The 22,253-nt window shown below is 69.1% G+C and overlaps 2 protein-coding genes across 15 annotated transcripts; both read left to right on the forward strand.

Annotated features, from left to right (window-relative positions):
- The first annotated feature begins 176 nt into the window (after positions 1–176).
- Positions 177–15,949, forward strand: PLXNB3 (plexin B3). Of its 14 annotated transcripts, none has more exons than XM_036839538.1 (36): positions 976–1,159; positions 1,634–1,709; positions 3,232–4,275; positions 4,664–4,843; positions 5,324–5,452; positions 5,533–5,633; positions 6,161–6,290; positions 6,448–6,604; positions 6,693–6,801; positions 6,881–6,995; positions 7,108–7,233; positions 7,328–7,444; positions 7,726–7,819; positions 7,902–8,071; positions 8,341–8,492; positions 8,776–8,881; positions 9,589–9,719; positions 9,974–10,150; positions 10,265–10,457; positions 10,577–10,807; positions 10,893–11,054; positions 11,136–11,287; positions 11,452–11,552; positions 11,631–11,854; positions 11,993–12,171; positions 12,434–12,500; positions 12,788–13,115; positions 13,227–13,330; positions 13,417–13,510; positions 13,878–14,056; positions 14,238–14,398; positions 14,616–14,763; positions 14,913–14,977; positions 15,046–15,121; positions 15,242–15,316; positions 15,496–15,949. In XM_036839538.1, exons 1-36 carry the CDS (start codon positions 1,038–1,040, stop codon positions 15,673–15,675), a joined length of 5,955 nt encoding a protein of 1,984 aa, XP_036695433.1. In that variant the 5' UTR covers positions 976–1,037; the 3' UTR covers positions 15,676–15,949. The 14 variants fall into 14 exon arrangements, with proteins under 14 accessions (XP_036695434.1, XP_036695435.1, XP_036695426.1 ...); XM_036839543.1 differs by having other exon boundaries at positions 977–1,159; positions 15,582–15,949; XM_036839539.1 differs by lacking the exon at positions 976–1,159 and adding an exon at positions 177–276 and having other exon boundaries at positions 12,788–13,330.
- Positions 15,950–17,482: 1,533 nt separating this feature from the next.
- On the forward strand, positions 17,483–22,249 carry SRPK3 (SRSF protein kinase 3). The gene is made up of 15 exons (XM_036839546.1): positions 17,483–17,593; positions 17,664–17,794; positions 17,933–18,041; positions 18,172–18,259; positions 18,573–18,660; positions 19,227–19,333; positions 19,460–19,625; positions 19,736–19,761; positions 20,210–20,339; positions 20,423–20,662; positions 20,755–20,855; positions 21,231–21,338; positions 21,410–21,479; positions 21,560–21,652; positions 21,793–22,249. The coding sequence occupies exons 1-15, from the start codon at positions 17,541–17,543 to the stop codon at positions 21,975–21,977; spliced, it is 1,695 nt and encodes a 564-aa protein (XP_036695441.1). The 5' UTR covers positions 17,483–17,540; the 3' UTR covers positions 21,978–22,249.
- The last annotated feature ends 4 nt before the right edge of the window (positions 22,250–22,253 follow it).

Raw genomic sequence — 22,253 nt, forward strand, 5'->3', positions numbered from 1 at the left:
CCCACCCCCCCATGGGAGGGCACCGCCCCCTCTCACCTCCTCCGGGCAGGTGCACGGCTGGCCCTCTGCCATGCCCACCGAGGCCGGCAGAGGGCAGCAGTGCCCTGCCCTGCGCCGTCGGGCAAAGGAGTGGGCGCGGAGGGGATGGGCTGCCCGGGCCACCCAGGACAAGTCGGGCTGGGCGCGATTGCATTGTGGGGAGGGAGACTGGGGCTCCTCCGGGACGCACTCCTGGCACCGCCAGCTGCTCCTCGGCCCGGCCGGCGGCCCGCTCAGGTAGGCAGGAGCCGGGGCTGGCTAGGGCACAGGGTACAGGGCCGCTGGGTCGGGGTGGGGGGCGCCGCCTGGGGGCCGGGAGAAGCCAGGGGTTCGCAGGCCGACTAGCCCGAATCAGGCAAAAGCGCTTAGGCGCCAGCCCCAGTCCTGCGACGACACCTCCTGATGCCTGGGGGCACGGATCCCCCCAACCCCGGCCGAGGGGTGGCCCTGGCGCTGGGAGGTAGGGCTGAGGCTGCTGCCCCCAAATGCGAGAGCTGGCGCCTCCGGCCACGGGGCAGGGCACGGGGTAGGGAAGCAGCGCGCCTGGCTCCCCGCTCCTACAGCCGCCCAACTGGCCCAGCCAGGTGGCAGCGAGCCCTGCTGCTGCCACCTCACCCTGGAGCCTGCCTGCTGCTACCGCGCCCGTGGAGGAGATGGGGAGCCGGACTCAAGCACACCTGTTTCCGCACCTCGGGTCACGGCCTGAGCCTTGCCGCCCTGGTGCGCGGACGGTGCCCTCTGAGGGGGGCAGAGGAGCCGGCTGCCACTCCCTTCCCCACCCCACACGTGAAGGGGGAGATCCAGACCCGTCCTGGGATGGTATTTCCCGGGCGAGCGGGAGGGGGACAGCCTGCAACCAGTTGCCAAGTCTGAAGCTAGGGGCTGGGTTCACGCCCCCTCCTGTGCATCGTCTATGCCTCAGCCCCCTCCAGAAGCATCCTCCACTGGCACCAGACTGTACCTGGCACGACTTTGCCAGTCCCTGGGGGTGGGGGCGCATGGGGGGAGAAGGTCTCCCAGGCGGGCTGCCTTGGCCAGTCTCTCCCCTGCCCCTGGCCTGGACAAAGGCAGGCATTGAGGGTCAGGACTCGCCTCCAGCCAGGCGCCAAGGCTACCGAGGGTGAGGCCGGCTATGCAGGGGCGCAGGGCCCTGGCCCTCGCAGGGGGGCTCCGTGGCCCACTCTGCGCCCTTCACAGGGACCCCGGGGGCACACGGGGAGGAGCACGGGGCTGGCACGGGGCGGGAGTGGGGGACTGGCTGTGTGGGTCTCATTTTTCTGGCTGAAGGAAACCCTGTCCCTTTGTCCCCGGATCCCAGGGGGTGTCTCTCTGGGGGTGGGGAGTGGCAGGGAGCCCCCTGGTCAGAGCAGCCTGGATGGGGATAGGAACACCAGACAGCGGGTCCCTGGCCTGGGCCTCTGGACAGAGGGGACATTGTTGGCGTGGAGGCAGGGCTGCCTTGGCCCGGCCACTATTGACAAAGCTGCCAGCTGTGGTGGAGCCCGGCTGCCAGGCCTCGGCCCCCCTGGCCTCCCTCCTCCCCCGGGGTTGAGTGTGAATGGAGCCAAGCCTTGACTGTCTCCCTCCTACTCAGGACAATGCCCCCCACAGCCATCCTGTGCCCGTCACCACTGCCCCGGGAGACGCCTCTGCTGCTGCCCTTCGCTGCGGTAAGTGCCTGAGTCCTACGTCCCCAGAGCCCCCCCTCTGGGGAAGGGCAGGCAGGTGAGGAGCGCAGAGGTGCCTGGAGCCCCGGCTCGCATGCGCTGCGCCTCCAGCTGTGGGCCGTCTACCCCCTCACCCGCCCCTGATACTGCCGCCGATACCAGGGTCTAGAGGAAACGGCCCTGTCCCCAAGCCAGGCCTGACCTTCCTGTCTGTATTCCCAAGATAAGGGCCCAGGGGCCATCCTCGGAGCTCTCCCCGCAGCTGGCACGCCCATGGGGGCCGGAGCTGGCAGGCTACTGAATGACAGTGGGCCCACTCCTAGCTGGCACGCGCCCACACGCCCAGCTGTGCGGGACCTTGGCTCAACTCAGGACCTGGCTCCTACCCTGTCTTTGTGGCTCTGTGCCGGGGTCAGGAGGAGGGAGGCGTGAGGGGCCATCACGGCCCAGGGACTCGTGTCGCGTGTCACCTGGGCACCGCAGGAGGCCGCTGGGCGGCGGCGGCCAGGAGGTGAGCTGGAAGGCCGGGAGAACCCTGGATCGGAGCCTCCTCTGGAGGCTGGGGCCCCGCCCTTCCCCTCAGGGCTCAGCCTTGGGCGCCCACCAGGCCGGCAGGAGCTACCTCCAGTCTGGGCCCCAAATGGGTGGGGAAGGGAGCCCGTGCCCGGCTCCTGGCTAGGACTTTCTTTCAAGCTCTCCTCTCCCCTCCCGCCCTCTCTGGCTGTCCTCTTCTCACTCCTCTCCCGCTCCCCCATTAACCCTCCCCGTGCCAGTCCTGGTGGACCCTGGCTGCCGGGGCTGATGGGGCAAGGGACAGGCCTCCCCCAATCCCCTGCACCCTGGGTTGTCTCTCGGTGCCCCCCAACTCCCCCATCCCCGCTCTGAGCACCCCTAGCTCAGTCTGGGGCCCTCCCAGCCCTCTGTTCTCCTCTGCCTCGGCCCTGGCCACCGGCCCCTTGCTTTCTCTGGGGCAGGCAGCAGGGTGTCTGGCTCTCTCCTCTCTTCCGCTGGCTTCCCAGGGCAGGTTTTCTCTCCCACCCTCGCTGGCCCTCAGGCCCTGTCCTCGTCGGGGTCTCTGGGCTCCTGTCCCCTTTCCCCTCGCCCGCAGCCCCTCCGCCTCCACCTCCCCACCTCTCCCCTGCCCTGCTCTCCTTTCTGTGGTCTCTCCTCTCTCTGTCGCTCAGTCCTTCTGTTGGCGTTCTTGTGGCTTTTCAGGATCTGCCCCCTTCAACAATCTAGATGCATATAAAGTAGAAGATGAAGGAAATTCCTCGCGCATGCGTGTACCCCGCCCCCCATCTCCTGGGGACTCTCCGTCTCCCCTGTCCCTGTCTCCCTCTGACTCTTTCCCTCTCCTCTCTCTTTGCTTCTCCCTGCCCCTGCTTTCTGCTTCTGTCTCTCTGCCTCTCTGTCCTTCTCTCCCTCCCTTTCTGTCTCTGTCTCTGTCTCTCCTTTTCCTCCTGCCCCCTCGCCCTCCATTCCCATGGCCACCCTGACTCGTTCCTTCCTGCCCGACCTCCCCCAGGGCCCCGCGATGGCGCCCCGGCCTCCGCTGGGCGCCCACCTGCTGCTCGTGCTGCCGCTGCTGTGCCCACCGCTCGCCCCGACGCGGGCACACCGCTTCCTGGCGCCCAATACCACCCTCAACCGCTTGGCGCTGGCACCAGGCCGGGGCGCCCTCTACGTGGGCGCGGTGAACCGCCTCTTCCAGCTCAGCCCCGCACTGCGGCTCGAGTCAGTGGCCGTCACAGGCCCGGTCCTCGACAGCCCCGACTGTGTGCCCTTCCGGGACCCGGCCGAGTGCCCGCAGGCCCGGCTCACCGACAACGCCAACCAGCTGCTGCTGGTGAGCGGCCGGGCCCGGGAGCTGGTGGCCTGCGGGCAGGTGCGGCAGGGAGTGTGTGAGAAGCGGCGCCTGGAGGACGTGGCGCAGCTGCTGTACTGGGCCGAGGACCCCGGCGACGGGCAGTTTGTGGCCGCCAACGCCGCGGGCGTGGCTACGGTGGGCCTGGTGGTGCCCGGGCCGGGCCGGGACCTCCTGCTGGTGGCCAGGGGCCTGGCGGGCAAGCTGTCGGGCGGGGTGCCTCCCCTGACCGTGCGCCAGTTGGCTGGGCCACAGCCCTTCTCCAGCGAGGGCCTGGGCCGCCTGGTGGTGGGCGACCTCTCCGACTACAACAACAGCTATGTGGCGGCCCTGGCTGGCGCCCGCTCGGCCTACTTCGTCTTCCGCCGCCGCGGGGCCCGGGCACAGGCCGAGTACCGCTCCTACGTGGCTCGGGTCTGCCTGGGGGACGCCAACCTCTACTCCTATGTGGAGGTGCCCCTCACCTGCCGGGGCCACGGCCTCATCCAGGCCGCCTCCCTCGCCCCGGGCGCCTTACTGGGGGCGTTCGCTGCCGGCCCGAGGGGGGCGCAGGCAGCCCTGTGCGCCTTTCCCCTGGCCGACCTGGACGCGACCATGGAGCGGGCCCGGCGCCTTTGCTACACCACAGGCGGCCGGGGCCCCAGCGGCATGGAGGAAGCCACCGTGGAGTACGGCGTCACGTCGCGCTGCGTCACCCTGCCGCCCGTGAGTGGCTGGGCCTGGGCCTCACCCCTGCCCTCTCACCTGAGGCTTTCCGCACCGCCATCTGTGTTACCCGGCCTGCCACTCCGGCCCTGTCCCTCTGTGGCCCTGCAGCTTCTCTCTGCCCAGGGCCGGGGCTGCCGCACGTAGTCCTGGCCGAGGGCAGCTGGACGCTCTCTTGTGACAATCGCCTGTGACCTCTGGTTTAGAGGATGTCAAGGAGGGGCCCGCTCGGCCTGAGCCTCCTCGGCCAGTCTCTCCCTCTGTGCGGTGCAACCTGGGGCCCTTCTCGCCTGCTGCCTTGCCATCCCGTGCTGACTGCAGATCCGGGCCCAGGGAAGGCGCCTCGTGCCTCTCCCGGGAACTGAATCCCCCCTCTCCGCCCCTGCAGGACTCCCCCGAGTCATACCCCTGTGGCGATGAGCACACCCCGAGCCCCATTGCGGGCCGCCAGCCCCTGGAGGCGGGGCCTCTGCTGCAGCTCGGAAACTCCATCAGCGCAGTCGCAGCCCTCCGGGCCGACGGACACACGATAGCGTTCCTGGGGGACGTCCAGGGCCAGCTGCATAAGGTAAGGGCCTGATGAAGGCGGGGTGGGCCTCGGCCAGACCCCTGGTCCCAGCCTCAATGCTGCCAGGCCGGGCCCGGCCTCAGCGGTCTGACTGGAGGCGCTCCTGCCCTGTGGCGGCTCACAGAAGCCCCGTGGGCCACGGTTTCCTTCCACACCTCTCGGCCTGTGTCCTGCTGGCAGGTCGGAAAGCCAGGCCACACACTGATGGCTGGTTCCCAGATGTGTGGCTTTGGATGCCTCCCAGGCGGCCCCAGCTTCTCCAGCCGATAACAGGAGACTCTTGCCTTTTCATGACCTGCTTGTCTCCCCGCAGCTGCCCTTCCTCCCCTGGCACCCAAGGGCCCCACCCAGGGTGGCTCTGCCCCCCCTAGCTGGGTGAGGCTGAAGCGGGGAGGCGACATGGGCAGGCTGGATGCCCGTGGGCCTGCCCCACCCTCCATGGCACGGGCTGGCCCAGCCCTGCCCTTGTCATCCCCCCAGGTCTTCCTCAATGGCACCCGAGGCCAGGTGTACCACTCACAACAAGTGGGGCCCCCGGGCTCGGCCATCAGCCCCGACCTGCTGGTGGACAGCAGCGGCAGCCACGTCTACGTGCTGACTTCCCAGCAGGTGAGGGCCGTCCCGGGGGGGTGAGCACACGAGGCCCGAGGCCCTGCAGCCACCACCTCTGTACCCCGCCGCCTGTCCAGGTGGACCGCGTACCCGTGGCAGCCTGCCCCCAGTTCCCCGACTGCAGCAGCTGCCTCCAGGCCCGGGACCCCCTGTGCGGCTGGTGCGTCCTGCAGGGCAGGTGAGTGGGGCCGCTCCCAGCGCACTTCCAGGTGGGTCAGGAGGCCGGGTCGTGTCCCCAAGGTGGGACGCAGGACCGTCGCTGAGTTCCCCCATCCTGCCCTGCGCGCCCAACCGAGAATCTGGTGGGCGTCCCCTTCCCCCCACTGCCCAACATGTCCACTTCTCCTCCCCCAGCCCCCTCTGGGCCAGGTCTCTGTCACCTCTCCCAGGTGTCCCCTGGCCCACTCCAGCTCCTCTCCAGCCCACGCTCCACACGGCAGCCTCGGGAATCCCTCACGGCGACGCTAAGTCCGGTTCACGTGCTCATGTCCCCAGCAGCGGCGCCCCCCTCGCTCACAGGCAAGGCCGAAGCCCGCGCATCGGCCACGAAGCCCTATGTGCTCGGCCGCTTCCTCTCTGAGCAGAGTCCCTTTCACGCCCCCCGCTCGCTGCCCTCCACCTGGGCCGTCCTCCCAAGCCCCTTGCCGCCAATCACCCAGGGAGCCTGAGTCCCACACAGGGACCCAACAGGCCCCTGCTCCACAGGTGTACCCGCAAGGGCCAATGCGGGCGGGCAGCCCAGCCCAACCAGTGGCTATGGAGCTACGAGGACGGCCACTGCCTGCACATCCAGAGCCTGCTGCCGGCCCACCGTCCCCGCCAGGAGCAGGGCCAGGTCAGACGCCTGCCGCCGCCTGCCTGGGGGGCTGCCCCGCCTTCCTTCTCTCCCGCTGCTTCTGCTCCCAACCCTCCCTGCCCTGGATCCCTCTCCCTCGGCGAGCTGGGCCCCCCAGAAGCCCCCGCCTGCTGTGCTTTCCTCGCGCGTGTCCCAGGTCGCCTTGTCTGTGCCCCGGCTGCCCACCCTCACCGTGGACGAATACTTCCACTGTGCCTTCGGGGACTATGACAGCTTGGCTCACGTGGAAGGGACCCACGTGGCCTGTGTCACCCCTCCCCAAGACCAGCTGCCGCATAACCCTCCGGGCACAGGTGAGGGGCCCCCGGGGCGAGGGGCGAGGGCGGGAGCTGGAGGGGCAGGAGCCGCATGACCGCCCCTGCCGCCACCATGCCCTCCCAGAGCACATCACCTTGCCCCTGGCCCTGATGTTCGAGGACGTGGTCGTGGCTACCACCAACTTCTCCTTCTACGACTGCAGTGCCGTGCAGGCCTTGGAGGCGGCTGCTCCGTGAGTGCCGGGCCCGGCTGCTGGGTAGGGGTGGTGACTCCCGATGGCGCCCCACCTGAGCAGCCCCCCGTCCCCCCAGGTGCGGTGCTTGTGTGGGCAGCCTCTGGCGGTGCCACTGGTGCCCCCAGAGCAGCCGCTGTGTGTACGGGGAACGCTGCCCGGAGGGCGAGAGGACCATCTACAGTGCCCAACAGGTGGGTGGGCCCGGCCTGCTGGCTTCTCTTCACCTCTGTCGTGGACCCACCCTACCCTGGGCCCGCCTAGGCCCCTCAGCTTCTGAAGCGCTAAGGGGTCTCCTTCCCCCAGGAGGACAGCCAGGTGCGGGGCCCAGGGGCTTGTCCCCGGGTCGAGGGCCTGGTAGGCCCCCTCCTGGTGCCTGTGGGCTGGGAGAGCCGTTTGGCCCTGCGCGTGCGGAACCTTCAGCATTTCCGGGTGAGCATTCTGGTGGGCGGGGGACAGGGACAGTGGGGGAGGGGCAGTGGTAGCCGCTGACAGTGTCCAGGATGCTGACAGAGCCCACCCCCAGGGCCTGCCTGCCGCCTACCACTGCTGGCTGGAGCTGCCCGGAGAACTGCAGAGGCTGCCGGCCTCCCTGGAGGAGGTGGCCGGGGACGCCGGCCTCATCCACTGCCAGGCCCAGCAGGTGGGCAGCTGCCCCATAGCCTCACCTGCCACTGGACGCCTTCTGCAGCCCTTGCTTGTCCCGGGCCCTCAGGGGCTCGTCCCCTTTAGCCTGTCGTCAGTCATGAGGCCTGCTGTGGGCAGGCCTGGGCGTGCACAGGAACGTGGTGCCCACAGCCCCTGCTGGGAGATGCAGGCCCTGAACAATGGCACCCATTCTGGGAGGAGCATCCTGGAGGAGGCGGGTGGGGGTCAGGGCGTGTTCCGAGTTGGGTCGGGCCTGACCCCGCCCTCCACCCACAGTTCCAGCCCTCCATGGCCCAGCGGGAGCTCCCAGTGCCCATCTACGTCACCCGGGGCGAGGGCCAGAGGCTGGACAATGCCCACACTCTTCATGGTGAGCCTGGGGGCGGCACAGCAGGCAGGGCAGGGTGTGCAGTCGGGGGAGGCGCCTCAGAGCACCACCTGACCTTCCCTAGTGACCCTGTACGACTGCGCTGTGGGCCACCCCGACTGCAGCCACTGCCAGGCAGCCAACGGGAGCCTGGGCTGCCTGTGGTGCAGCCACGACCAGCCCACCTGTCGCTACGGGCCGCTGTGCCCGCCTGGGGCTGTGGAGCCGCTGTGTCCCACACCCAGCATCGACTCGGTGAGCCCCCAACCGTCACCCTAGCCTCCCCCCCACCCCTCCCCCACGGCCCAGCCTCTCACCTCCTCCCCCCATCCCCCATCCCGGTCTGCCTGGCCCCGCCCTGCCCCCCACCGTCTTAGCTTTACCAGGGTCAGAGCAGCCCTGCCGCAGGCCCCCAAGCCCTAGCAGCTGTGTCCCAGCTTGGTCTGGTCGGCTGGCCAGGCACCCCCCCACCGCAAAGGAGGAGCGGGTTGGGCGCATCCCATCACCACCCTTCCCTGTTGCAGGTTGAGCCCCTGACCGGCCCCCCTGAGGGTGGCTTGGCCCTCACCATCCTGGGCTCCAACCTGGGCCGGGACTTTGCCGACGTGCAGGACGCCGTGAGCGTGGCTGGCCGGCCCTGCAGCCCTGACCCCTCTCTCTACCGCATCTCTGCCCGGTGAGGCATCCTGGCAGCCGGGGGCGGGCGGAGGGATGCCCTCCCCAGGAGGCCCTCAGAGACTGGCCGCCCAGAGAGAAGGGAGGCTCGCGGCCAAGAAACGTGGGCCCGGGTCAGATGCGCCGAAGGAAGATGAGCCCGGGGGAGGGGAGGGAGGGGCTGGCAGCCAGGGGAGTAGAGGGGGTGGGCTCTGGGCAGCGGCTGGCAGGCAGCCTGTGGCTCCCGACGGGCGAGGGCCCGGCCCACGGGGGTCCTGAGCAGCTATCGGGCCTCCGCTCTCCAGGATTGTGTGTGTGACATCTCCTGCTCCCAACGGCACCGTGGGCCCAATCCAAGTGGCCATTAAGAGTCGGTCACCGGGCATCTCAACCCAGCACTTCACCTACCAGGTCAGCGCCCACCCAGGGTGGTCCCCACAGAGGGGGTAGTAGAAAGCAGGGGCAGGAGGGCAGTGACACCTACGTGAGGATTTCCAACTTGACCTAAGGTTAGCGGGAAGTGTTGCCTCGTGTCCAGGAGGGAAGCCACGTGATCCGAGTGATCGTTCTGGCCACTGAATGGACGGTGGGCTGGGGGCAGCGGCGGGATGGTGGGGACGCTGCCCACCGGCCGCTGTCCAGGACGGAGGCAAGCAGCGGAAGCAGTGAGTGCAGCGGCCGGATGGGCAGGATGACCACTCCGGGACGCAGAGCTGTCAGGACTTGCTGCCCACCTGGCTGCCTGCAGGCAAGGGGACAGGGGAGAGCAGGGATGCCTCCAGGCGCCAGCCTGAGCCCTCGAGACTTGCTGGGGCCAGGGAGCCCGGCGTGGGAGCAGTGGGTGCAGGGGCAGGTGCAGCACCCCAAGGAGGTGACTGGATCTTAGGGCTTAGAGCTGCGGGGAGGGGGGCCTGGGAGGTGCAAGCTGCGGCAGAGGACGAGGAGACGCAGTGAGGAGAGAAGAGCACCCCCTGGTGGGGCAGGGCGGCTGGCAGGAGAGCTGCGGGGCTGCAGAAGCTGGGCACAGGGCTTCCGGAGGGAGAGAAGGGTCAGCCGTGGCCCAGGAGGCAGAGCTGAGAAGTGGGCCTCCACGTGCCCCAGCTTGCCCTGTCCCCCAGGACCCCGTCCTGCTGAGCCTGAGTCCCCAGTGGGGCCCCCAGGCAGGGGGCACCCAGCTCACCATCCATGGGCAGCACCTCCAGACGGGAGGCAACATCAGTGCCTTTGTGGGCAGCCAACCCTGTCGTATGTGAGTAGCTCCTCCTGGTTCCAGCTGGCCGCTGTCAGCTGGGGGGTACTCCCTATGGGCCCCAGTGTCCCCTTGCGTACAATGGGGGCGGTGAACTCAGGGCTCCCTAAGGCCCCCATGAAAGTCCCAAGTTCACGGCTGCCGTGCCCACCCCAGGGGTCTCTGCCCTTGGTGAGGGAGGCAAAGCAGGCCTCTGGTGGGGAGGCCAGGCTGAGGCTTGAGCCCAAGATGCCAGACACCTCCCCACCCTGCAGAAGGGAGCCAGTGTGTCCTGAGGCCATCGTGTGCCGCACCACGCCCCAGGCCAGCCCAGGGGAAGCTGTGGTTCGAGTGGTCTTCGGCCGTGCCCAGCGCACGCTGCTCGCCAGCCCCTTCCGCTACACCGCTGACCCCCAGCTCGTGGCGGCGGAGCCCAGCGTCAGCTTCCGGGGGTGAGGACCTGACCCACCTGGGGCAACCCGTGCACCCTGCCGGGAGGGCGGGGAGCCAGGACCCGACTGGGCTGCCCGCCGCCCCTGGGCCTGCTGAGTGCTATCCTGGCGCAGGGGTGGGCGGCTGATCCGAGTCCGGGGCACGGGCCTGGACGTGGTAGAGCGGCCCCTGCTGTCCGTGTGGCTGGAGGCCGCGGAGGAGACGGCTGCGGCGCTGCAGCCCCGGGACCCGACCCCCAGGAGGAGCTGTCGGGCCCCCGCCGCGGCCCCCCAGGCTTGCACCCAGCTTGAGGGGGGCTGGCTGCAGGTGAGGCCCCACCAGCAGGGGGCGCCGTGCCCCGCGAGGGGGTGGGGCGGCCCGCACGTCCCTGGGAGCGAGTGGGAGCCGCAGCTCACCCCGCCCCGTCCTGGCCCGCCGCCTCGCAGTGCTCCACCGTGTGCTCCGTCAGCTCGCCCAGCCTCCTCCTGTGCCGAAGCCCCGCCGTGCCGGAGGGCGCGAGCCCGCGGCGCGTCTTCTTCGCCCTGGACAACGTGCACGTGGACTTCGCCCGCGCCAGTGGCGGCCAGGACTTCCTGTACCAGCCCAACCCCCGCCTGGCCCCCCTCAGTGGCGCCCGCCCCTACCGCCTCAAGCCAGGCCACATCCTGGACGTGGAGGTGAGGGCTTCGGCCGGCCGCCGCTGCGCGGGGGCTGCGGGCACCGGCTGGGTGACGCGACTCAGGCCCCGGGTCTGGCTTCCAGGGCGAGGGTCTCAACCTGGGCATCAGCAAGGAGGAGGTGCGCGTGCACATCGGCGACGGCGAGTGCCTGGTGAAGACGCTCACGCCCACCCACCTGTACTGCGAGCCGCCCCCGCGGGCCCCGCAGCCCACCAACGGCTCCAGACCCCCGCCGCAGTTCGTGGTGAGGCTGGGCCCCGGGTGCGGGGCTGGGCGGGCGGAGCGCTGCAGGCCAGCGCTCAGGAGCCCTGTGTCCCCACCCCAGGTGCAGATGGGCAACGTGCGGCTGCCGCTGGGCCCCGTCCAGTACGAGGCTGAGCCCGCGCTCTCTGCCTTCCCCGTGGAGGCCCAGGTGGGCCTGGGCCTGGGCGCGGCTGTGCTGATCGCCGCCGTGCTCCTCCTGACCCTCATGTACAGGTGACGGGGGCCGCCCTGCCACGCACGCACCCGTGCGAACTCCCCGCTTCACTTTTGGAGAGGGTGTCCCACGGCAGGCCTCTGGGCAAGCGGCCATCTTGGCTCGGTGGCCTCGGCCCCGGCAGGCCTGGTCCCGTGGCTGACACCTGGCCCCTGGGCTGCAGGCACAAGAGCAAGCAGGCCCTGCGGGACTACCAGAAGGTTCTGGTGCAGCTGGAGAACCTGGAGATCGGCGTGGGCGACCAGTGCCGAAAGGAGTTCACAGGTCGGCAGAGGGCGGTGGGGAGGGGGTAGAGGGCGGACCTGGGCCTGAGCTCACACCTCGGTGGCTCCTGGCCTACAGACCTGATGACGGAGATGACTGACCTCAGCAGCGACCTGGAGGCCAGCGGGATCCCCTTCCTGGACTACCGCACGTATGCCGAGCGCGTCTTCTTCCCCGGGCGCGGCCACTGCCCGCTGCAGCCTGCCCTGGAGGGGCCCGGGGAAGAGGGCCGCCACGCGCCGGTGCGCCAGGGCCTCATGCAGCTCTCCAACCTGCTCAACAGCAAGCTGTTCCTCCTTACGGTGAGGGCCGCGTGGGCGGGCAGCGGGCCTGGGCGAGGAGGCGGGCCAGGCGGCAGGTGTGGGCACGGACGTGGGAGGGTGCGTGGGGCGCAGGGCTGCCCGGGGTGAGTGCCAGCACCGCCCCCCACTCCCGCCTAGCTCGTCCACACCCTGGAGGAGCAGCCCAGCTTCTCCCAGCGGGACCGCTGCCTCGTGGCTTCGCTGCTGTCCCTGGCACTGCACGGCAAGCTCGAGTACCTGACCGACATCATGAAGACGCTGCTCGGAGGCCTGGCTACCCATTACGTGCAGAAGAACCCCAAGCTCATGCTGCGCAGGTTGGCCTCGGCCTGACCAGTCCCGGCAGCAGGGGAGCTGGCTCCGTCCAGCCTTGTCCTGGCGTGGGTGGGGCTGGGAAGCCCCGGGAGGCAGGCTGGGTCCGGGGCCACTGGTGGGGAAGCAGATGGGCATCCTGAGCGGCGAGCTGGGCACAAAGGGTGGCCGGGCGGAGCAGCTCTGCCTTCCTGCTACTGCCTGCCCCAGCCTGAAGACAGGGGGGCCCTGCAGCAGCCCCTCTGACCCGGGGCCCGCTCCCTGCAGGACGGAGACTATGGCGGAGAAGCTGCTCACCAACTGGGTGTCCATCTGTCTCTACGCCTTCCTGAGGGTGAGGGCCCCTCTCCCCTCACGCCATTCTGGGGCTGCTGCCTCTGGCCTCACTGATCTGCGCCCCCATTCCACCAAGGGGCCTTGGGCTCGAGGGCGGGGGCGTCGGTAAGGGGAAGGCTACGAACGTTTGCCCGGGCTGGATGTGGAGCAGAGGCCGCTGTCGTTGCCTGCCCTCCATCCTCGCTCCGTGCAGCCGGCCACGCCTCCCTGCCCACAGCGCGCCCTCTGAGCCCCACGCCGCCCACCAGTCCCCCAGCTGACGCCAGCCCTTCCTGGTGGCCGCAGGAGGTGGCTGCTGAGCCGCTCTACGTGCTCCTCCGGGCCATCCAGTACCAGGTGGACAAGGGCCCCGTGGACGCCGTGACGGGCAAGGCAAAACGGACCCTGAACGACAGCCGCCTGCTGCGGGAGGACGTGGAATTTCGGCCCCTGACGCTGATGGTGCTGGCTGGGCCGGGGGCTGGTGGGGCTGCAGGTGGCAGCGCGGCGCAGCGCGTGCCCGCCCGGGTGCTCGACACGGACACGATCACCCAGGTCAAGGAGAAGGTGCTGGACCAAGTCTACAAGGGCACCCCCTTCTCCCAGAGGCCCTCAGTGCACACCCTAGACCTCGGTGAGAACCCACCCCTCCTGCCCCGCCCGAGGCTCTTCTCACCTGTGGCCACTCAGCTCTGCCCTACGGGAACGGGCTGTGGGCTGACCGGCTTCCCTGGGTCCCCCCAAGAGTGGCGCTCAGGCCTGGCTGGCCACCTAACCCTGTCGGACGAGGACCTGACCTCGGTGACTCAGGACCGCTGGAAGAGACTCAACACCCTACAACACTACAAGGTGCCGGGCAGGTGGGCGCCGGGGCCGGGCTCCCGCCTCGGGGGCAGCCAGGGAAGGAGCCCAGCCTCTGCTCCCCTCCCCGCCAGGTCCCGGATGGAGCCACGGTGAGGCTCATCCCCCAGCTGCACAACGGAGGCGCCGTCTCCCAGAGCCTGGCCCCGAGCTGCCCCTCTGGGGAGAGTGAGTCCCGTGGCCCAGCCGCACCAACCTGCCCCTGAGTTCGAGGCGGGCAGGCTGGAGTCCTGGGCACGCCGTCTGCCGTGTCCGGGTCTCCCCAAACCTCGCCAGCGGGGAAGCCGAAACTCCAGGCTGAGCCAGGGGCCCAGGGTGGACGAGGGCGGCAGCGCGTCCGGGTCGGGGAGCTCCAGGGCCACGGGGTGCTGGGCCGAGCGAGCCCCTGGGCTGCCACCCTCTCCTCCACCTCTCTCTTACCCTGCGGCCCTCGGCGCCCCCCACCCTGCCCCACCTCACCAGGGAAGCAGGTTGGGCCTCCCCGGCCAGCGGCATGAGGGTGCAAAGGACTGAGTCCCGGCTTCTGTGCCCTCAGACATCCCCATGCTGGAGGACAGTGAGGAGGGTGGGGTCCGCCTCTGGCACCTGGTGAAAGTCACCGATGAGCCAGAAGCAGCCAAGGCCCGGCGCAGTAGCCTGAGGGAGCGGGAACGGGAGCGGGCGCGGGCCAAGGCCATTCCGGAGATCTACCTCACCCGCCTGCTGTCCATGAAGGTAGCTGGGCCGGGGAGCTGGGCCCCCGGGGAGCCTCAGCAAAGGCACCCCAACCGAGCTGGGGAGACGGTGTGGTCCCGAAGGCAGAGGGGCGGCCCCACCCACTGAGGCAGGCCGCGCTGGCCGCGGCTTCGAGGCCCACACACCCTGCCCCCCATACCGCCCGCGCCCTGCCTTCTAGGGCACGCTGCAGAAGTTTGTGGACGACGCCTTCCAGGCCATCCTCAGCGTGAACCGGCCCGTGCCCATCGCTGTCAAGTACCTGTTTGACTTCCTGGACGAGCTGGCTGACAAGCACGGCATCGAGGACCCGGAGACCTTGCACATCTGGAAGACTAACAGGTGCCCCGCCTGCCACCCCCGTGCAGAGAGGACACTGCCAGGGCAGGGGCAGCAGGGCCGGGACAGAAGCCCAGGCCTGGTGGCCTTCGCCCTGGGCTCCCGGCCGCCCCCGGCACGGACTCGCAGGCCAGCTCCCCGTGCAGCCCAGGGCCGGGCAGCAGGCCGAGCATGGCAGCGGGAGCAGCGTGCTCACGCCGCGGCTGGCCTGTGTCCCCAGCCTACTCCTGCGGTTCTGGGTGAACACCCTGAAGAACCCACAGCTCATCTTTGACGTGCGGGTGTCGGACAACGTGGACGCCGTCCTCGCCGTCATTGCCCAGACCTTCATGGACTCCTGCACCATCTCGGAGCATAAAGTGGGCCGGGTGAGGGCAGAGGAAGAAAGGCTGGCGGGGCAGCCACGGCGGCTCGGAGCAGAGCCCTGGGTGGGGCTGGGGGGGGCACAAGTGGCACAGTCAGAAAGACAGGGCAGAGCTCCCCAGCTCCCGCTCACGCCCACCCCTGCCCGGAACAGGATTCCCCCGTGAACAAACTGCTCTACGCCCGGGAGATCCCTCGCTACAAGCAGATGGTGGAGAGGTAGGTGTCGGGGCGTCACGGACGAGGGAACGGGTGCTGCCTACCCCTAACTCTGTCCCCTCCTCCAGGTACTACTCCGACATTCGCCAGAGCTCTCCGGCGAGCTACCAGGAGATGAACTCGGCTCTGGCCGAGCTCTCGGGGGTGAGGCCCGGCCCAGAGGGTGCACCCTTCCACACCTGGGGCGGGGAGGGGGCAGAGGGGAAGGGGGAGGCTTGGCTCGAGGCCCGGGCTGGGGCCTCAACCCCCGCGTGCTGCCCCCAGAATTACACCTCCGCTCCCCACTGTCTGGAAGCTCTGCAAGAACTCTACACCCACATCCACAGGTACTACGACCAGGTGAGGCCCGGGGCACTCTGGGGGGAGGGGCATGCCTCCGGAGCCCAGAGGGAGGCCCCAGGAGTCTCCCTGGGGGTGGGAGGAAGTGTCCAGGCCCAATCTGGGCAGAGAGGAGAGGCCCAGGCTGGGGAAGGGGCTCGGCATCCGTCCAGATTCCTCAGGGAGGTCTGGCTCCCCAGGCTGCTACTGACACGGAGCCAGGGCAGGGCGGCCGGTGGGCCGAGGGCCAGGGCCTCAGGCGGGGCGGCCCCCTCTGCCCTGGTAGATCATCAGTGCCCTGGAGGAGAACCCTGCGGGCCAGAAGATGCAACTGGCCTGCCGCCTGCAGCAGATTGCCGCCCTGGTGGAGAACAAGGTGACTGACCTGTGAGCTCGGCAACAGCAGGATCTGCCATCTCAACGCATTCTCCCCCGCGACCCAGGAGGAGCCCAGGACGGAGCCAGCGACACAGGCGTGGCCGGCAGAGAGCGGGAGGGGCTCCCTGCTGCCTACCACCCCTCCCCCCGCCCCCTCCGCTTCCCTCCTTCCCCGCCTGGGCTTCTAACTTAGAGCTATCCTTTCCCCCTCCCCCTTCCCCACTGTATTTATGTGCTTGCTGGGGCATCACATCTGGAAATAAAAATGTCTTTTTAGAAGAAGCCCAATGCCCAGCCCCACCTTCCCCTGTGAGTCTCTTCAGTGCCTCAGCACAGCGCTCCCCTCGGCCCACGGCTGCGACTTCTGCTACCTGAGAAAAAGAGGACTCCGAGGGCTTGCTCTCCTCCCTCCCCTGACCCCTGCGGGAAAGGTGCCCCTGCCCTCCCGCCCCCATCTATGCCCACCCCATCCTCCCAGTCCTTTCCTTGGCACAGGGACGTAGAACCAAGTGTCCCCAATCACTGCCAGGCCCCCTCTGCTTCCTTCTGACTCTCTGACAGTCCCCAGCTGACCTCCTTGCTCCCCTCTTCGCCCCCCATTCCCTCCTGGGAGCAGCCAGTGTTCTTTCTAAAGAGCCAAAGTGCCCACCGGTCTCTGCCGGAACCCCACACTAGTGCCCACAGGCTCGGGGGGCTCCTTGGCCGCCCAAGGCCTCCCCTCGTCTTCCCCACCCACGCCAGCCACAGAGGTCTCCAGCCCGTCCTGCTGCCTCCCTGGAGGCTTCCCCGCCCACCCCCTTTCTGGGGACCTGATTCTTCTTCCTGGTCCCTTGGATGGGGTCCCAAGGTCACAAGCTCCGAGGGCTCTCTGCCTGACCCGGACATCTCTGCCACTAGCCCACTAGAGCTGTGGGCTTACTTGCTTCCCACGTGAGGACCCCTGAGGGCGGGGCCGGGAAGGACAGCTCCCTACGCCTCCTACGTGGACACGTGCACGTGTTGGAGCCAGTGAGCAAGGCAGGGCTGGGCCGCAGGGAGCCGGGAGAGACCGTGCAGCACTCGAGTCCCAGGCGGGCAGTCCCCAGGCTGTCACTCAGGCCTGGCACCTCTGGTGGGAAGAGCTGCCCGCAGCTCACGCCCCTGACCTTTGCCTGGCCAGGGCCCCCAGCGACACTACACTGAGGGACAGGAGGGCTCCAGCCTGTCTTGGGGATCAAGGACCCATCGGAAAAGCGGGAACCCAGCTGAGAGGGGGCAGGGAATGAGGTACCCGTGGGAATGGCAGGGATCGCCTCTGGGAAGGCTCCCCCAAGGGCCAAGCAGGAAGCCAGAGAATGTCCCCAGAGTGTCGCCGGCACCCTGGGGCATGTGAGAAGGGGTGAAAGCCCGGCCTGCCATGCCCACAGTGCCCTTGTGTGGCTGTGCCCCTCAGCGGGCTCTGGAGTACAGGGATTCAGCCTGAGGACCAGGTCACCGCCACGTGCCCACTCAATGGCCCCCTCTGCCAGCCCTGAGGCGCAGGGGCTTAGCCTGGGGCCCGGGTCATCACATCCCAGCGTGGGTGTCCCCCTTGGCCCTGGGGTGCGAGGGAGCTCACTGTGGAGGCTGTGTCACACCGTGTCCCTGGAGCGGTGCCCTCTGCCAGCCCTGGGGGGGCGGGGGGGCTCGTCCTGGGGGCCGGGCCCTCCAAGGCCGCCGTCGCCGCCCCCTCCCCGCTGCATACCTTGCCCACAGCTGAGCAGCTGGGAGGCTATTTATAAAGGCGGGTGAGATCAGCGGCCGGCCGAGGCTATAAATGCGCAGGCCGCGGCCGGGCCCCACAGGAGCAGCCGCCCGGGGCGCCGGAGCCGCGGGCAGCGCTGCCGGGATGAGCACCAGCGCGGTGGGCGGCGGCGGGGCCAGTGGCGGCAGCAGCAGCAGGTAGGGCTCGGCCTGGGCGCCCGGGGCCCCTGGCGCCTCGCGCGCTCACCGCCGCCCACCCCACCCACAGCTCACAGGCCTCCTGCGGGCCCGAGTCCTCAGGCTCCGAACCGGCCCCCGCCGTGCCGGCACCACGGATACTGCAGGGGCTGCTGGGCTCCGACGACGAGGAGCAGGAGGACCCCAAGGACTACTGCAAGGGTGAGGCCTGGCCGCGGCGCCTCCGGGAGGAGGGGGCCGAGCCGGCCCACGTGGGCCAGGGCGCCGGTGGGGCTGGGCTGTCCCGGGGCACGGGGGAAGGCAGCACCCCCACCGTGCCCTCCGGGCTCCCGTCCCCAGGTGGCTACTACCCCGTGAAGATCGGGGACCTGTTCAATGGGCGGTACCACGTGGTGCGCAAGCTGGGCTGGGGCCACTTCTCCACCGTCTGGCTCTGCTGGGACATCCAGTGAGTGCCCCCTCCACCCCCCGAGGCCCAACGCCAGCTGGGGTCCTGCCCTCGGGCACCGTTGAGGCCACGGCGATGGCCCCGTGGGTCTGGCCGGTGCTGGCAGCCGACGCGGGTCTCGGTGTTGCAGGCGCAAGCGCTTCGTGGCCCTCAAAGTGGTGAAGAGCGCAGGGCATTACACAGAGACAGCTGTGGATGAGATCAAGCTCCTGAAATGTGTGAGGCGCCTCCCCTATCCGCTCCCAGCGCCCCAGGAGCCGCCCAGGGCCTGGCAATGTGGGTGCAAGGCCTGCCGGGGCTCCGCGGGCGGGGGTGGGGGGGGGGCGGGGGGCGGGGCTCCCGGAGGGGCAGGCTCCAGCTGGCTCTGCGGAGTGGGAGGACCCGAGGAGCGGGCAGGGCGGGCCGGCAGCCTTTCTTCCAGCGGGGCCCAGCTGGAGCGGGAGGGGGGCCCCCACCCCGGAGGAGCCACCCGGGGAGCAGCTGGCGAGGGGCAGGTTGGAGCCGTCTGTGGCCCCTTGGCTTTTGCTCCAGGTCCGAGACAGTGACCCCAGTGACCCCAAAAGAGAAACCATTGTCCAGCTCATCGACGACTTCAGGATCTCAGGGATTAATGGAGTCCGTATCCTTTGTAGGCTGAGCAAGCAGTGTGGCAGCACAGGGGCCAGCTGGCTTATGCCTTCCCAGCTCCTAGGACCTCAGTTTGCTGATCTGCACGATGGGGGTTTATCCCTTCCAGTGACACTGCGAAATACCCCCATCACCACTTTGGGGATTTGTGTTTCTGTGTGGGGGGCAGGGAGCGGATAACCAGGTTGGCACAGGCTATCCACAGGCGTTGCTGGGTTACCCCCAAGTGGGAGGGCCCACCTCCGTGGCAGTGCCTTCCCTTTCGGGGGGCTGTCCGTAGGCTCTTTGGCAGACTTGGGCATAGGACTGGGGACGGGCTGAGAAACCTGTCTATTCCTCCAGTGCCCTCTCCCTAGGGTGACCACAGAAGGTACTGTCCCAACTGGCACACCTAAGAGTGATAGGGACACTATGACAGCAGGATGGTGGCAACACCGGGACCTCCCAGACCCAGCTCTGCACTGCCTGAGGCTCGTTGCTCCCCCGCCCCAGCTGAGGGTGGGCAGGGCCTGTGCCCCAGCTGCTTGCCCACTGACTGCCCTTCACTCCCGGCCCAAGACGTGTGCATGGTATTGGAGGTCCTAGGCCACCAGCTCCTCAAGTGGATCATCAAGTCCAACTACCAGGGCCTGCCCGTGCCCTGCGTGAAGAGCATCGTGAGGCAGGTGAGCGCCGCGCGTGAGGCAGGTGAGCGTCGCGCGTGAGGCAGGTGAGTGCCGCACGTCCGGCACGAAGAGCACTGCGAGGCGGCCTGGGCAGGGCCGGCGGAGTTCAGGAGTGGCTCTCCCCAGGTGCTGCACGGCCTGGATTACCTCCACACCAAGTGCAAGATCATCCACACAGACATCAAGCCTGAGAACATCCTGCTGTGTGTGGGTGACGCCTACATCAGGCGCCTGGCTGCTGAGGCCACAGAGTGGCAGCAGTCAGGCGCCCCGCCCCCATCCCGGTCCACAGGTACCAAGAGCCTGCGTGGGGCGGGGCGGGGCGGGGCCCGCAGGCCTCAGCCCCTGCCTGAGTCTCGGCTCCTTTCTGTCACTCCATGCTCTGCCTGCCCCACCCCCCAGTCAGCACTGCCCCCCAGGAGGTCTTGGTAAGTGGGGGCGCCCCTCTTCCTGGGCCTCACCTTCCTCAGCCTCTCTGGTTCCACCCCTTCCCTGCCTCTCCACCCTCCCCAGCACTCCTGCAGTGGCATTTCCAAGAGGCTGGGTGGCCTGGATGCGGATGACACGCAGAGTGGGCCACGTGCCCCAAACTGCCCTGGGTGGCTGCTGGGCTCGCCCCCGCCTCAGTGGAAGGACACTGCGTCCGAGGCTGGGAGGGGCCGGAGCTGCCCCTAGGGGAGGCTGGCACCCACAGGCAGGCCTGCCGGTTCCTCCCCAACCTCAAGCTCTGGGGAGTGGCGGGCAGGACGGGAGACAGGGGGCGGTGCCACGTCTGGTGTCCCTGGAGCCCCCGGGCCCGCAGGCCACGGGCAGAGGCTCGGGCTGCTCAGGGGACGGGTGACGGGCACGCCGGAGTGACCCGGGCTCTAACGGCAGACCGGTAAGCTGTCCAAAAACAAGAGGAAGAAGATGAGGCGCAAACGGAAACAGCAGAAGCGGCTGCTGGAGGAGCGGCTTCGGGACCTGCAGAGGCTGGAGGCCATGGAGGCGGCGGCCCAGGCCGAGGGTGAGGGGCCAGGGGGGCGCAGGGCCGCCTGGCACGTGCCGCAGCGGCGTCTGCTCACACACCACCTCCGCCCGTCTCCCCAGACTCTGGCTCAAGACTAGAGGGGGGCAGCGGCTCCACCTCCTCTTCTGGCTGCCACCCTGGGGGGGCCGGAGCCGGCCCCTCCCCGGCCTCCTCCTCCCCTGCCCCCGGGGGCAACCGCAGCCTCAGCCCCAGCTCCCAGACCTCAGGCTTCTCGGGCTCCCTCTTCTCCCCCGCCTCGTGCTCCGTCCTCTCAGGCTCGTCCAACCAGCGAGAGACCGGGGGCCTCCTGTCACCCAGCAGTAAGTCAGGCAGCGGCAGGCAGCAGGCGGGCGGGGCCGGGCAGGGCAGGTCCGGGCCAGCTCAGTCTCTCTCCCTTCTCTTGCTTCCCCAGCACCATTTGGTGCCTCCAACCTCCTGGTGAACCCCCTAGAGCCCCAAAATGCAGACAAGATCAAGATCAAGATCGCAGACCTGGGCAACGCCTGCTGGGTGGTATGAGAGGGCACGCTGCTATGAAGGAGGCGGCACAGGCCTGTCCCCAGGGCTCACCGAGCAACCCGCTCGACCAGACCCCTCCCTGTGTCTGCCTCAGGCCGCAGTCCCAGGGCTGAGCCGAAACCAGCACCGGCCCTGCCTGGTCAGCAGACCCGGGCCCACGGCAGGGGGTGGGGAGCCACAGGGAAGCGGCCGGCCTCAGCCTCAGCTCGTCTGGCCAGACCCTCGGGACGCCTGGGGACGCTGAGGCTCAGCGAGCCCCACTGCGCTCCTCGGGTGCACGGCCCAGAGGAGGCGGGAGACGAGAGGGGGGCCAGTGAGGGCAGGCCAGCCACGGCCCCAGCTCCTCCCCAGGGCTCCCCTTGCCTGCAGCACAAGCACTTCACTGAGGACATCCAGACGCGGCAGTACCGGGCCGTGGAGGTGCTGATCGGCGCCGAGTACGGGCCCCCGGCCGACATCTGGAGCACGGCGTGCATGGTACATCCGTTTGGGCTGCCCCCGCCCAGGGCTGGCCCCCGTGCCGCAGCCTCACCCTCTCCCCCTTCCAGGCCTTCGAGCTGGCCACTGGCGACTACCTGTTCGAGCCACACTCTGGAGAAGACTACAGTCGCGACGAGGGTAGGGGGAGGCAGGCCCTGGGCTCGGCCTCGGGGTCCCCCGGCCGCCCGGCTTCCTCCCAGCCACCTGTCTATTCACAGACCACATCGCCCACATCGTGGAGCTGCTGGGAGACATGCCCCCTGCCTTTGCCCTCTCGGGCCGCTATTCCCGGGAGTTCTTCAACCGGAGAGGTGGGGCCGAGCGGGCTCAGGCCGCCTGGATGTAGGGGGCGGGGCAGGGACCTTGGGCTCTGAAATAGGGGGAGCAAGGGGTCCCAGATCGGAGTCCTCCCTGGTGGAGCCTGACCTAAGGCCCACCGGCCTGCCCCCAGGAGAGCTGCGGCACATCCACAACCTCAAGCACTGGGGCCTGTACGAGGTGCTCATGGAGAAGTACGAGTGGCCCCTGGAGCAGGCCACGCAGTTCAGCGCCTTCCTGCTGCCCATGATGGAGTACATCCCCGAAAAGCGGGCCAGCGCGGCCGACTGCCTCCAGCACCCTTGGCTCAATCCCTAGGCCCGGCTGGTGCTTTGGGCAGCTTGGGGCGGTCCTGGCTGCCCCCGACCCCCAGCCCTCAGTGCCTTCACGGAAAGCAGGACAGCTCCGCCCCACTGCGGGACCGCCCCACCCACCCTGCTGAGTGCGAGCTTTCTCACACCGCCCTCGGCAGGGCAGACAGGTACCAGGGCCAGGCCTGCCTTTCAGAATTCGTTCTGCCCCCAACCCTCGCAGAGGGCCCTCTGAATGGGAAGCGCGCTGCCTGTTTTCTTAATAAAGTGTGACTGAAACACC

This window comes from Balaenoptera musculus, chromosome X (assembly GCF_009873245.2).
Source record: "Balaenoptera musculus isolate JJ_BM4_2016_0621 chromosome X, mBalMus1.pri.v3, whole genome shotgun sequence".
Lineage (NCBI taxonomy): Eukaryota > Metazoa > Chordata > Mammalia > Artiodactyla > Balaenopteridae > Balaenoptera > Balaenoptera musculus.